This window comes from Medicago truncatula, chromosome 7, assembly GCF_003473485.1.
Source record: "Medicago truncatula cultivar Jemalong A17 chromosome 7, MtrunA17r5.0-ANR, whole genome shotgun sequence".
In the NCBI taxonomy this organism is placed as follows: domain Eukaryota; kingdom Viridiplantae; phylum Streptophyta; class Magnoliopsida; order Fabales; family Fabaceae; genus Medicago; species Medicago truncatula.
In genome coordinates this window covers 3,384,821-3,398,975 of record NC_053048.1, presented here as the reverse complement: position 1 = coordinate 3,398,975, position 14,155 = coordinate 3,384,821, and the positions used below count along the sequence as shown (strand labels likewise).

The 14,155-nt window shown below is 33.4% G+C and overlaps 2 protein-coding genes across 2 annotated transcripts; both read right to left on the bottom strand.

The window, feature by feature from the left end:
* Nucleotides 1–2,227: 2,227 nt before the first annotated feature.
* Nucleotides 2,228–3,986, bottom strand: LOC11417839 (uncharacterized). Its single transcript, XM_003621255.3, has one exon. It carries the CDS (start codon nt 3,923–3,925, stop codon nt 2,534–2,536), a length of 1,392 nt encoding a protein of 463 aa, XP_003621303.1. The 5' UTR covers nt 3,926–3,986; the 3' UTR covers nt 2,228–2,533.
* Nucleotides 3,987–7,920: 3,934 nt separating this feature from the next.
* LOC11417838 (CSC1-like protein HYP1) lies at nt 7,921–12,849 on the bottom strand. The gene is made up of 10 exons (XM_039827580.1): nt 12,569–12,849; nt 12,035–12,184; nt 11,748–11,793; nt 11,424–11,633; nt 11,083–11,271; nt 10,406–10,704; nt 9,781–10,057; nt 8,882–9,157; nt 8,558–8,791; nt 7,921–8,219 (listed from the first exon to the last, which is right to left on the bottom strand). The coding sequence occupies exons 1-10, from the start codon at nt 12,847–12,849 to the stop codon at nt 8,016–8,018; spliced, it is 2,166 nt and encodes a 721-aa protein (XP_039683514.1). The 3' UTR covers nt 7,921–8,015.
* Nucleotides 12,850–14,155: the final 1,306 nt, after the last annotated feature.

Sequence of the window (14,155 nt, the reverse complement as noted above, 5' to 3'; positions counted from 1 at the left end):
TATTTTATTCTTTAATAGGCCCTTTTTTAAAATTAAAATGTTTCTGATTTTGGTATCAAGAATAATCCAATTTCTTGATCATCGATATCTAAAGGGGAGATGGAATGGTCATCAATATCTACATCAATATTTGACACATCAAGAACATTCCTTGAGCAAGCCAAAGGATTTACCGTATTCACTATCATACTCCAATTGTGATAAATTGAATAAATTTGACATAAATAGGAAATATATTGATGAGTTGCAATCCAAACAACAATATTGTTGGATTGGTTTGAGGAAGAGTGACAAATTTTGCATAAAAAAGAAAGAGTACAATAATACTGTGTTTTCTCCCTCAAAAAAAATAATAATAATGTGTTTTCAATTTAAATTTATTCGGTGAACAATCGATTATAGGCCTTTGATCAAATACAATGGATGGTCAAAATTTGATGGTGTCAATGGATATATATATATATATATGGGATAGGATCAAATGACACCATGGTGTCAAATTAAATTTGACACCAAATCATAACCATTAATTCAACTTTAATCCAACGTCTATCATCAATTCATTAAATGCTCACATGCTTGATTAAATGATCCAAATTTTAATTTTAGAAACAATTTTTCTTTCTTCTCTTGATTAATTATTTACCAAAAATTCTCTATGGTATTATTATGATTTCTTTACACTACTCCCCATCATCCTTGTTTTTTTTTTAGAAACCTTTTTTATTTTTATTTTTCTTAGATGAACCCAAAGAAATTGATTTATAAAGAGCACCACAGATAATTATTGAACGACTGCACCAAAAAATTAAAAAGAACATATGCTATTAAGCAAAAGCAAAACACAAATGCTAGAACACCCAATACAAAGATTAGTAAAAAATTGAATCTCCAAAAAAAAATTAGTAGTAGAAATCAAATGGCAATCATCTACCTATTGAAATTAATCAAATGGCAAAAAATATAATGAAAACGGTAAGTAATTAATCAAGAAAAGAAGGAATAAATTATTTCTAAAATTAAAATTTGGATTATTTGTTCAAGCATGTGAGCATTTAATGATTTGATGAGAGACGTCAGATTAAAGTGGATTAATGGTTAGGATTTGGTGTCAAATTTAATTTGACACCTTGGTGTCATTTGATCCTATCCCTATATATATATATATATATATATATATATATATATATATATATATATATATATATATATATAATACAACATGTTATTTAGTGTCTGTAAAAAATAACTAACTTATTGTCAAGAATAGGCATGGCAACGGGGCGAGGGAAAATTTCACCTTTCCCGTCCCGGTCGCCGAATCTTATATACTTATTTGTTACCTTACCTGATCCTCGATGAAAATGAAAAATTAAACCTCATCCCCGTCTTCAATAGGTTTAGGTATTCCCGCCCCATCCCCTCAACGCCACTATTTATAAATTATAAACAACTTGAATTCGGGCCTTCTTTTCACACTCTTACGCATATGAAAATAATGGACAAAATGGGATTTGGATTCAATTGTCAACTGCCCCATCTCCACAGTAAAATCATTTTTTTTAATAAAAAAATTAGTTTTTTCAACCCCTAACCCGAACCCGCTCCAAACCAAAAATTCTCCCCAAACCTGAACCTACTACCACAAGTTAATTTTCTTCATTTTTTTATTAATCTAATCCATTTGTGGCAGGAAAACACCCAACACCATTTGTATTTGTCAATTGCAAACCAGATAAATGTCCATAGTGATTATAAGTTAAAAAAATATCTCAAAAGTAGGGATGGTATTTAAAGACTTGCATGTTGTGTATCAATAATTTTCTATATTCTGGACAGATTCAAAGTGGATACCTATATCCCTGTTATCCGTCCGGTATTCGTAATAATTTTCTATATTATGGACGAGTTCGAAGTAGGTACATATATCACCGTTATCTGCCTTGTGTCCGTAGTTTGAAATCGGGAAAATTCAAACTCTACCAAAACGGGGAAAGTCCGTCAAATCGGGATGGATTTGAGCGGATATCCGCAAGTACGAGTTTTGTTTCATGCCTGTTCAAGAACTGGCATTAATGAACTAAGGAAATATCATGAACTACACCTTAATTACTAGAATAACAAAATTGGATAAAAATATATTGTCACAACTCACAGTATGTTTTAGCATACATTATAAAGTTAAAATCCTAATTTAATGAAATTTTTAATTAGTAGGTAACAAAGCCAATATTAGAAAGATCAAATGAATTCCACAGTGAGAGATCTCCATCAATATTGGATGATATAGAAGGAGAAGAAAAAACCATGCTAATTGATGTTTGTGAGTTTTTTGAAAGAGTTGATGTTTGTGAGTTGTCACCCTCTTCTTATCCGATGTTACCAAAACAAATTGAAATAATGACGGAAACTAGAGACGGAAAAAATAAAATTTAGCGTCAAGTTTGGTCTGGCGTCTCTAATGCTTGGCGATGGGATTAGAGGCTGATGTTGCATTTTCTTCGTCTCTAAATTTATGTCGCTATTTCAAGTTTTACAGGTTGTATGTATCATTCATCCTTCTTATAAGCATCCTTTTTTTTTTGCTACAAGCCATTTCGAGGTTGGTTAGTTCATTAGAAAACTCTCTTCCCATTTTGTTATCTGATTCAAGTTTCAACTTCAAGCACTCAGGTATTCCATTGAAAGCATAAAGAGAAGCTGAGAATTTCCTCTCATATTTCATTCTCTTCATAGCATTTCTTAGCATTGAAGACTCATCACTATCATCATTGATCTCTAACTCCACATGCTTCTCAATATCTTCATGATCAATATTAAAAGCAGAATAATAGTTCATTGCAGCATCATCAACATTGTCAAGGAATTGAAAATCTTGGTTGAAACTCAAACCAGTGTTTTCTTCAATGTCTTCCACTCTTTCATCACTTGATGTAGTTTCCTTTTCCTTGCAAATGAATTCATCTTTTTCAGTTAAACATGATTCAAAACTACTTGTAATGCAGTCAATTTGTGCACTACTGTTGTTACTAAATTCAATGCTGTTAATTGTGCAACAATCTTCTTCAGGACCATCAAAGAAATCTATAAATTGTTCATTTGTGAAATATGTTGATTCATTTCCATATACATTTCCTTGTTTTTTTTGTTGTTGGTTGATAAAAAGAGAGTTGGAAGAACAAGAAGGTGAAGAAATGGTTTTAAATTGAGGTCCGCAACTGAGAATGTGGCCGCAATATAAAGAATTTTGGGGTCTCTGTGGCATAGCAACCGCAATTTCGACCGCATCGGCCGTATTTTCCTGCACTTTACCGTAATATAAAGGTTTGCAACTCCAGTCGTAATATAAAGGATTTTGAGGTCTCTGCAGCATCACCACCGCAGTTTTGACCGTATCGGCCACATTTTCTTGCATTTTAGTGCAATATAATGGATTTTGAGGTCTCGGTAATGACATCGCAACGGCAATTTTGTCCGCATCAGCCTCATTTTCCTGTATTTTACCGCAGTTTAAAGGTTCGCAACTGCGACCACAACCGCAAGGATAATTCCTTTCTTTAAGTTTTTGAAAGAGGAGATTAGTGATCTTTGAAGAAAGAACATGATTTCTAGAGGAAGATTTAGAACAAGGTAAGAAATTTGTTCTAGTGTTGGAACCGCGAAGTATACATGCAGCTTCATCATAGGCTCTTGCAGCTTCTTCAGCTGTATCAAAAGTTCCTAACCAAACTCTTATCTTCTGAATGGTATCTTTTATCTCAGCTACCCATCTTCCTGATGGCCTTTGTCTCACACCAACAAATCTCTTTCTGCTTCTTTTTTCTAGTGAACTAGGTTCCTTCATTACCTCATTCCATTCCTTGATTGTCTCATAAGGATTAATGTCTTCAACCAGTGTTTCAGAAATCTTTCTCTTTCTTGTCATGATTTTCCTTCATAAGTAAACTGCTTTTTTGTTAAGGTTGTTTTAGTGTTTGTTTGAAGTATTGAAGCTTGGTTGGTGTAAATTTTATCTGTGGTTGTTTGGACTTTTATATGGAGGAGTAGTGACTAGTGACTAATGAATGAACCTTTGAAACATGTCTGGATTCATTTAATGTGACATTTCAGATTGAAGACGTGTCTGGGTGTCTCTGATTGGTGTCAGTGTTAGACACTCATACAATACCAACATGTGTGGCTACATTCAATGTTTTGAAAACCGAACAAGACGTCAAAGCAACAAAACCTATGGATCATGGTTCAACCGCCTTAAACCGCTTGAACCAAGACGTAGCCGCGATCAAACTGCCAAAATAACAGAGGTCAGTTCAAGGTTCAACCCGTCTTGCCCGGGTCAGTTTAATAAAACACTTCATTCAGTCACATTGATTTTCTTAAATTATTATCAATATCTAAGTATTAGTTCTGTGTTAAATAAATCATCAATTTGATCCCTAAACTATCACCTTGTCACCAATTTGGTCCTGAACTATAGAAATATACTAAGCAGTCCCTATACTATTATAATCCATAAATATAGTCAATGATATTTGAAGGACTAACTTGATGAATTAATATTAGTTTATGGACTATTGAGTATATTTCTATAACTCGGGGACCAAATTGGAGAGAAAATGATAGTTCAAGGACCAAATTGATGATTTATTCGTGTTTTGTCTATGACTATTTTAGAGCTTCATAGACATTTAAAGTTTGAATAGGTCACACACTCACTATGATTGGTTTCATTTATTTGTTTTTTTTTAATAAATTTATAATGTTCATTGTGAATTAACATTTGGCAGATTCATACGGGATTTGCAATTGGTGCAACTTTGTTGGAATTGGCAAATTATATTTATATATAATAGTGTAATTGATTAATTAAGCTTGAATTAGTCATTGCCACAACTTTTACTTTATGTGATAGATAATTAATATATACGATCTTATGGTTAATGTTATAATTTTCAGAATAATGATGGTTTCACACTAGAAATCTAAGAAGCAAACATAAAAATAATATGTACCCTGTAATATTGATGATTATTGTTTTTTTTTTGTCAAGTAGCATAGTGACTAGAGCTCTTGACACAATTTAATTGTGGAAAAGTAGAGTGTCTGGGGTTCGAACTCCAGCCCCTGTATATAACATATAATATCCCTATCAACTGAGCTATGCTCACCGAGATTATTGATGGTTATTGTTAACTTTATTAAAGCCGGTCTATAAACAATGTTCTCTTCTATATATCATCTTCTAAACTCACATTTTTACACCTTCCCAAGAAGGAAAAAAAGAGAGGGACAAAAATGTAAATTATTAAGAAGCAAAACAAAGGTAAACTCCTTTGCTTACTTTATTGGGTTAATAGTGTTTTTCACCCTGTAATATATGTCATTTTTTGTTTTCGCCTCTATAAATTTTTCGGTTTGATTTGCACCCTTGTAAATTATTATTTTTTTTCCGAAAAACACCCTTAGTAGGTCATTCAAAAACCAAAATTTCTTGAAAAAAATTCTGAAAATGGCCTATTAGAGGTGTTTTTCAGAAATATTTTTTTTACGAGGGTGCAAATCAAACCGAAAATTTTATAGGAGCGAAAATCGAAAATGACATATATTACACAGATGAAAAGCACTGTTAACCCTACTTTATTCATAAAAGTTTCTACAAGATGAATTGTATGAATACAAATTATTTAGAAAACAAATTTGGTCAGGTCACACAGTTTTCAATTTCAACAGACCGATTTCAAATTAAGGTTGAGATTGTTTGAAGTTAATTTTATTATGTAATAATCCGATTTGTTATACCTGAGATTAACGGTCGAGATCAATTACTACGTGTAAATGCCTGCTGGAATTGTCTCATGCAAGTGTGTAAAGAATCCAGTTGTAGAAGTCTCTTTCAAGAAAACGAGGTTGATCCAATGTCACTCTCTCTTAATTAAATTAAATCTTAAATAAGTGTCATTTTGCTCTTGTCGTATTTGGCAAATCTCAGGACATACGATTAATCCAATGCCCCACCATAATGTTCATGTCCTGCCACAACATTGCTTAATAGAATAGATATAAAACTTTTCAAATGTTTTTGATTGATCAATAATTATGTTATTATTATCATTTGATGTTGTTAGAGCATAAAGATAGTGATGTTTTGTGGACCAATTTAAGAATCCGTTTCCTCTTGTCAATCAAATAATGCAAATGGTTACAATGTAGGTTTTGTCTAATGTACACAAACACAGGTAAGTGTCTTTTCCATCATTGGATAAACAAAAGCACATTATATTTCATTTAATTTGATGAAGGGATTTATTGATCCAATAATATAAACTATTTTATGTATGATGCAAAATTTGTTTCATTTCTTTTATTTATGCAAAGAGACTTACTCCCTCCGTCCTAATTTATAAGCAAAAAACACTAATTCATACTTATTAAGAAAACTAACACTTAGTGATTTGAGGTATAATTTTTTGTGTTCTCTTTGAAATAAGTTTCATGGAAAGATGTAAAAATAATTCTCATTGGTTAAAAATTATGGAGAAAATAAAAAGGAAAACAAATTGAATGCAACTTGCATTTAATTTTACATTGGAAAAGATGATTTGTTTGAAAATACATAATAATAGCATAAAAGTTAGTCTTTTTTGCTTATATTTTGAGACAAGGAAAATGAAATTTTTTTGCTTATATTTTAGAACGGAGGGAGTATCTCACTTGCGTCATAGAATTGATCTATTAAATACATACACCAAGTACTAGGCATGGCACCAAAAATCATACATGCGGGTACCCGCCCGAACCAAACCTAATTTGTCGGTTTTCCCCGCTTTGACTTGGTTTGGGTATGGGTTTAGGTTTTCCCCGATTTCAAAATATGGGTATGGGACGGATAACGGGGATATAGGTACCCACACCGAACCTATACCCAAACCCGTCCCAAACATAGAAAATCAATTTATTACCCCTACTATATAAATAGAAACCCAAATCCTAAATCCTTTCACTCGCGTAGTCAGAGTCTTGGTCTTTTAGATGACACTCACTTATTATAGTTCTCTCTTTTTTCCTTCCATATGTCACACTCTCCGCCTCTCTCCATCACCATATCAATTGATCACCATCATCTCTTTGCTGGATAATGTATTACAACATTACGCTCGGGGCTGACAAATGCTTCTATTTTTATTTAAGAAAAGTTATCCGATTCGGGGATGGGGATGAGGCGGGGATACCCAAACCCGTCGGAGATGGGGATGAGAATCGATTTCTTATCCCCGCTGAATATGGGTAGAATAACAGGTAAGTACATGAGAGTTGGGTATGGGAACGGGGAAGGTAAAACCCATCCCATCCCGCCCCATTACCATCCCTATCAAGCACAAACAGGCCTTCAGTAGCAACCTGTGCGTAATTCGGAAAATGTAAAAATTTACTCCATTCATTCTTTTTTTTATTTGTGGATCTAAGAATACAATTTTTTTTGTTTACCACAGTCGCAAGTAAAACGAATCGAAGTGAGTTATATATTGGGAATTTGGCTCCTCTAAAGTATGTAGTTAATAAAGTGAGAAAATCAAGAGTTTGTATTGCAACCACAATGATTTATTTTGCATGTGCATAAATATCATCCATTGATTTGTTGATCAATTATTGACATTACTCCCTTTACTCTCTGAAGTGAATTGCTCACTTTGGATAATACCTACGTGCTAGAAATGCTAGTTGTGACACTTCTAGTAACAATTTGCTTTAGATAATCCTTGAGATTTTTGTTGGGATGACACTCTTGTCTTCCAATGTGATTATTTATGCTTCTTCCATAAACTCTACTAAAAAATAAACCATGAACAAACAAGGCCTTGCAAAATCATAAACTCTAATTTCTAGCAACATGCGAGGAAATAACATAATGCGGCTCGAGGAACGAATCAGGAAATCACAATTAACAGGGACAAGATCATCTATTATATATACTTACAGAAAAACTGAAAGGAAGATACAAAATAAGGTAAATTTCCTTATACAAGCATGTCGCCTAATGCACTTACAAGAACATTAGTGTTTGATTCTGAGCTACCAAGTAGGGGAGATCTGTGACTACTAAACCGTCCGGGATACTTGATTGGCATTAGAGCTGGATCATTGTATGCATTGGTTAACTTATCATAAAACTCGGACATGTTCGGATCATTTTGATCTGCTCTATCTTTCTTGATCAAACACTGCAGGAGACATAATTTCATGAGAATGCTAAATGAGAAAACTCAAAATTGTAAAAACAAAAATCGGCTATATATGCGACTTCGAAGCAGAAGAAATCTTAAGATGTTATCATCATTTGTTTTATCATTATACTGCAACGGTTACGCATAAATTGTCAAAACTAATTAGTGGAAGGCTTAAATTATCAAATCATGCCATTCGATAGGATGAACACATACTTCGGCATAATCAGCATGTAACTAAGGAGAGGTCGAAAAACTAAAATGCAGATGAACATAAGGGGAGATGAAAAACAATCAAGAATCATTATCAAGAAAATAATTTTCGACCAACGTACTTCGGCAGGATAAGCGTTGAATATAGGAATGAACCGCTTCTGGCAGTATTCATTGAAAAGAAGTGTGACAATAGGAAGAGGAAGAGTGAATCCGGATGCTATTGGAAGCTCCTTCAACCCAAATATCCCAATTACTATGATGTGCATTAGCACCATTGAAAAAATTGTGCAGTTGTGTACTATAGGCCAAAATTCTCCTCCAGTCTCGAATTTTTGCACATAAACATATAATAGCTGTCAATAAAAGAAATTTAGGTATCGTTAGACTTTTAGTATGAACTGACCATATTTTGCCTCTAGAATCATATAAAAAAAGTGTGAAACCTGGTTGCGGTAAATGATGTATCCCAAACAAAAGTAGACCAAGATAAATGGCAGTATGAGAGGAGCAAGGATAAAGTATGTAACACCAAGAAGACCAAAGAAAAGAATCCTGGGAATTTCGCTGTAGTAAGGAATTGATGGTGCTTCAAAATCATCACTAAAGTTTCCACCAAAATATCTATTTACATAATTGTAAGAAAGTGGAATCAATTGAAAAAGTTCTGATGCTATATTAGTCCATCCGAATGCCACAATATACGCCATGAAGAATGATGCCTGCACCAAATATGTATAAAACTATGAATTGTGTATGCCACAATCAATATACACTGAGAGGACAGAATAAATTGTGTATTGCCACAAAACCAAACAAAAAGTCTCCTTAGTCTTACCAAAACATTCACAAATCACATAAAAATTAAATGCTCCATACCGAAACGACATTCTGAATTAAAATATTTTCCTAGCGTGCGTGAAAATCCTCTCCCATGCATCTCTTTATTAAGAAATAATAGTTATCCTGCCTGTTTCCAGCTTTCAGCCGGTTATTTTTTATGTAGCGACTTCAAAAGAAAAAAAATTATGAAGCGAGATAGGGGAGCTCCTTCAATCTGATATATTCTCGTTTTGTTATCATTTTTCTTCTGGCTTGTCTTACACTCTCCTATTGAATTCATTTCATTATGAAATGTCAAGGATAAATTTCATTAAAACGAGACTTTTCAAAGCATATGGATAATATATTTTGCTTGCAAGTCAAAACGTAAGTATATGAATGACTAAGTTCATTAAAAAATAACTGATAATCCGTGAAAAGATCACAGCATGGAACATTTTCCTCATAACATCAATAAATTAGGCATACATTATCATTTAGCAGAACTAGTCATTATTCTCACCTGAGCTGGTACAGCTTCAGCTAGTACTCTAGGAAACTCTTTGGGCTCAAGAAAGTAGTTCAATCGGTAGAGAGCCGACCCTGATAATACGTTTGCAAAGAAAATGTTCCAGATGGTAAACCATAATACTTTAGTGCATGCACTTTTTTGTATCTGACTCCATGAAATATATCCTTGCAAGGATGAAAGAAAAATCATAATAGCTGGCACAAAAGACAGAAACAACTGTAGAATCTGAATGGGAAGGTATCCTGTTATAACTTGACTCACAAGTGTCCTGCAAATAAATATTGGAAAGCTTTACTTCATTTGCAATTCCGTGGGAAGTTAGGCAGAAAATTCTAATATTAGGCTTAAATATCGACTCAAAAATAATTCTCATCTCGTATGTAATGCCAATGCATGTCGGTTGTTTCTGTATTAGAGTTTAATATTTATACTCTATCAGTGTAGATAAATTTTACATAACCGTGGTTTGAAAAAGTAACATTATGTATGACTATGAAAAGCATGTTTACAGATTCAGTGTATAATTACTAAAATCTACATATTAATCGGACTATTTTGCAAAAGCTAAGTATAGGAACTAGGAAGTCAAAATTTAACATTAATATTTCCAACTTACAGTCTCAGTATGCTTCTCAGAGGTGGGAACATGGTTTCTAATTGATCGAGATGGGTAAGGCCTTGAACTACTGCAACTGGGATTAAAAATAGAATTGTAAGAGCAATGCAAGCAACAAAAACTGCCAGCCTGCTGATCCATCTTCGAATGAATGTGACAGAAAAGAAAGGCCAATAAACATCATGAGGCTCTGGCGCTGGTTCGGTGATCCAGTGTGTGGGATTGACACCTGGTTGCGAGTTCAAAGCTATTGCAGCACCGAATCGTGACTTAAATGAGACAAATGCTGCTGGAACTTCCTTTTAAAATTAAAGACGTTATTAAACTCAACCATACAAAATTATATCTTATGTAAGAAACAATATCTAGACACCAAATCCAAACCTAGTAGGCAACAGATAACTTGATGGATAAGAGGACGGTAATTAAAACAGCCTGATTACACTTATACCGACTAATTTTTCCGTATCGGTTTAAATTTTGATTTCTAACAAAATAGAGAACTTTTGAGCTCAGCAGATGATTAACAGTTTTCCAGTATTATCTATCTATTTAAAGAAAAGTCTTCCACTCATGATACGTGGAAGAAATTGACACAGTTGTTTTTTGCCATTTTTATCCCAGATTCGTGCGTTACAGGAAACACAATTAATTGTCACTCAAGTCTTGAAGGTTACCTTTCCTGCCAATGCAGACTGTTCTATTCTCACATTATCTGCAATGTCTCCCAATTTCTTTTCGTAATGATCTAACAGATCAACTTTTTGCCCAAAAAGTCCTAAAAATCCATCACGCCTATGCCTTTGAGGAGAGTTTTCTTTATCTTTCAATTGGGTAAGCCTTTTGTACAGTCTATCTGTATCAGTCTACAAGTAATAATTTTTTTTTGTCAAAAGTACAACGTAGGAGATATTGAACGGAAGAATTTATGGCTCAACTTTATATTTCTAAAACGCTCAAAGCTTCAATGGGAAAAAGATTGAATCACTTAGGAGTAAAACTCAAGAAAAACGCTTACAACTAGAATTTGAAGTTTGCTGCTTCGACGAACAACTGAATGTGAATGATAAGCAGAAGGGTGATACTCCATAAAGAATTGTTCGACAGCTTCACTACATGTACATCCAGGAGGAACCGGAATACCTCGTACTAATATACTAAACTGACGAGGCTCCGGCTTCGAGGAATAGAAGCAAGCAATTCTTTTTGATGCAATGTACTCATACTCCTGCATTGCATATGACATCAACATAAACCATGAAAATCATACACTAGCATACAGATTCAGAGACCAGAAAATTTTAAAGCATGTACTAGGAAAATTTGAACAAAAATAACTTACATAATATAGAAGAATGCAAACAACCCCAGTGAAAATATAAACGGCGCTGAAATGAATCCATAACCTTGATAAAGGCCAAATCTAGCGATCAGAGGTCCCATGTTATAACTTAGATAAAAATTAACTAAAACAATTGAAATTTTGTAATGTGTTGGGATGAACTTGCATAGTTTCGGAAACAAATTAAGGAGTAAAAAACCAGTATTTCACCATACAAATGCATGACAATGGTAAATAATTCTTGATAACCATGTCAGAACTTCATGTTCCATTCAAGTGGGACTCACCTGTGCGAACCATTGTTAACGTTTGAAATACTAAAGGAATCCAATGACGTTTTCTGAGACTCGGAATCATCACAAATCTGAGTCCCCATGTAATTAACTGGAAGAAGAAAGATTGTCCCAACAATTCCAGCAAAGGCAAATACTTTTAAACTGCACAATACCATAATAGAAAGGAAAGTATCAGATATACACACACACAAACACGTGTGCGCGCACACACACAGACACACAAAAACATATATAGATGGTTGATACATGCAACGCAGGAATATCTATCAACACGAGGATATGTTTAGTACAATGTTGTCAATTGTAAAACGCAGGAAATAGTGGTTTCTTCAAATTCCGCTACACAATAGTGTTAGCGCCACTATTTGACAACATTTTGTACTATATAGAGTATTGTTGAACAATAGAAATTTGTTCAAATCCCATTATACTATAGCGCAGCTATAGCCGCTGTTTAACAATGACTTAGTAAGAAATGACATGATAGTTGTTTAAGCCCACAATCAAATGAATAATTGAAATCACCTAAAGACAAATATACGGATGAAGACGAAAGCATCTAAGCCTGCAGTTGATATAAATTCATCATCAGAAGGCTCCCATGCTCTTCTCACCCAACCAGAAGTAGGTAACAAATGTTCCAAGTTATCTTGATTGCCCTCTTGGAGTTTTCCTTCGGAAACTAAGCGTGGTGCATAGACAAGAATATTACCAGGTTGCTTCCTCAATATAGAGTACAGGGTGAAAAATAGAGAACAAAAGCCAAAATTAATTGCAATTGAAGTTAGAAGAGCAGAAAAAATCATTGTATAAATCTGATACAAAACCAGCAAAACAACTTGGTATGCCTGATAATACAACTATAGTCCTGAAATCAAATAAAACATAACTATCAGTAGTTGAATATGAAGAATCAATATACCAATAATACATTACCAGTGGTTGAATTGATATAAAGGTTTTTGTAATAATTAACTTATATGATATAAGAACTAATACTGATTCATATTCAATTTTAGAAGTAATTGTGGCAAAGATAATGACTATAGAGGTTGGCTTCTATATTGAGAGGTTGAGTAGCATTATGCTGCCTAACATAATTTCAAGAGTCATTAGTTCATGAGGTATCAGTTTAGTGATAAGAGCTTGACTTTGTAATTTCATTTGACAGAGTTCAAATCCCCTCGGAGATAATTGTAAAAATAGGCATTAGTTTCTCTTTGAATAATGATAAATTCTCTTTTCGCCAATTTTTTAAAAAACAAATGAGTCGTTTCGCTTTAAAGGAGGGACATGTTTATCAGAAAATTGCTTCTTCTCTCATAAATTTACCAAAATAATTTTGTGGATTTCTGATAAATTGTTCATGTAACTTGCTATTATGCACTCAAACAGACAAGGACACCTTACGCAACACTGACACGTTGACACCGATAATAATTTAAAAAATTGGTATAACTAAATGTAACCGCGTGTGTCGGTGTCCAACACTAAACATGCCTTCAATCTGAAATGTCGGTCAGTGATATATCTTGGCAAGAAAATTTGAACACTTGGGCAAAGAATCATTTACAATTTTACATGTAACAAGGAACCACTCTGAACCCTATAGCACAACAAGGCTTACAAGCAATACAAAAATGTAGTATCAATTGATAGGTAAAATTATTTTTAATAGGAACCACAACCCTTCGATTCTGGAGTTGAAAAATCTCAAATCAAAAAAGCTTAGGCAAATAAAAAATCATTGTAACTCATTCAACATTATTATTTATTTATTTATTGGTACAATTCAGAATTATACGTGTTTTCATATCCATTAATTGACGTGGCATGCAGTGTAAAATAATTGTATAGTATACTCATTAAATTCTTCTTCTTATTGTTGTTATTATTATTACCAAAAAAGCTTAGGCAATTCTTATTATTATAATTCAGCATTATTATTATTATCCAGAAATAACAACAATTTTGTTGTAACAAGATTGCAGTTTCAGATTTCAATTTCTTTGATCAAATACAGTGATAGATCATACAACGTATCCACGTACATTCAAAAACCAAATCACTTAAAAAATGAGATGAAGTTTTAAATTTTGCATGCAAGACTAC

Coding starts and splice junctions, on each gene's coding strand:
- LOC11417839 (XM_003621255.3), bottom strand. CDS start 3,925: ATGACAAGAAAGAGAAAGATTTCTGAAACACTGGTTGAAGACATTAAT.
- LOC11417838 (XM_039827580.1), bottom strand. CDS start 12,849: ATGATTTTTTCTGCTCTTCTAACTTCAATTGCAATTAATTTTGGCTTT. Junction 11,634..11,747: donor TTTGCATTCTTCTATATTAT/GTAAGTTATTTT, acceptor TATGCAATGCAG/GAGTATGAGTACATTGCATC. Junction 11,272..11,423: donor GCAAACTTCAAATTCTAGTT/GTAAGCGTTTTT, acceptor TATTACTTGTAG/ACTGATACAGATAGACTGTA.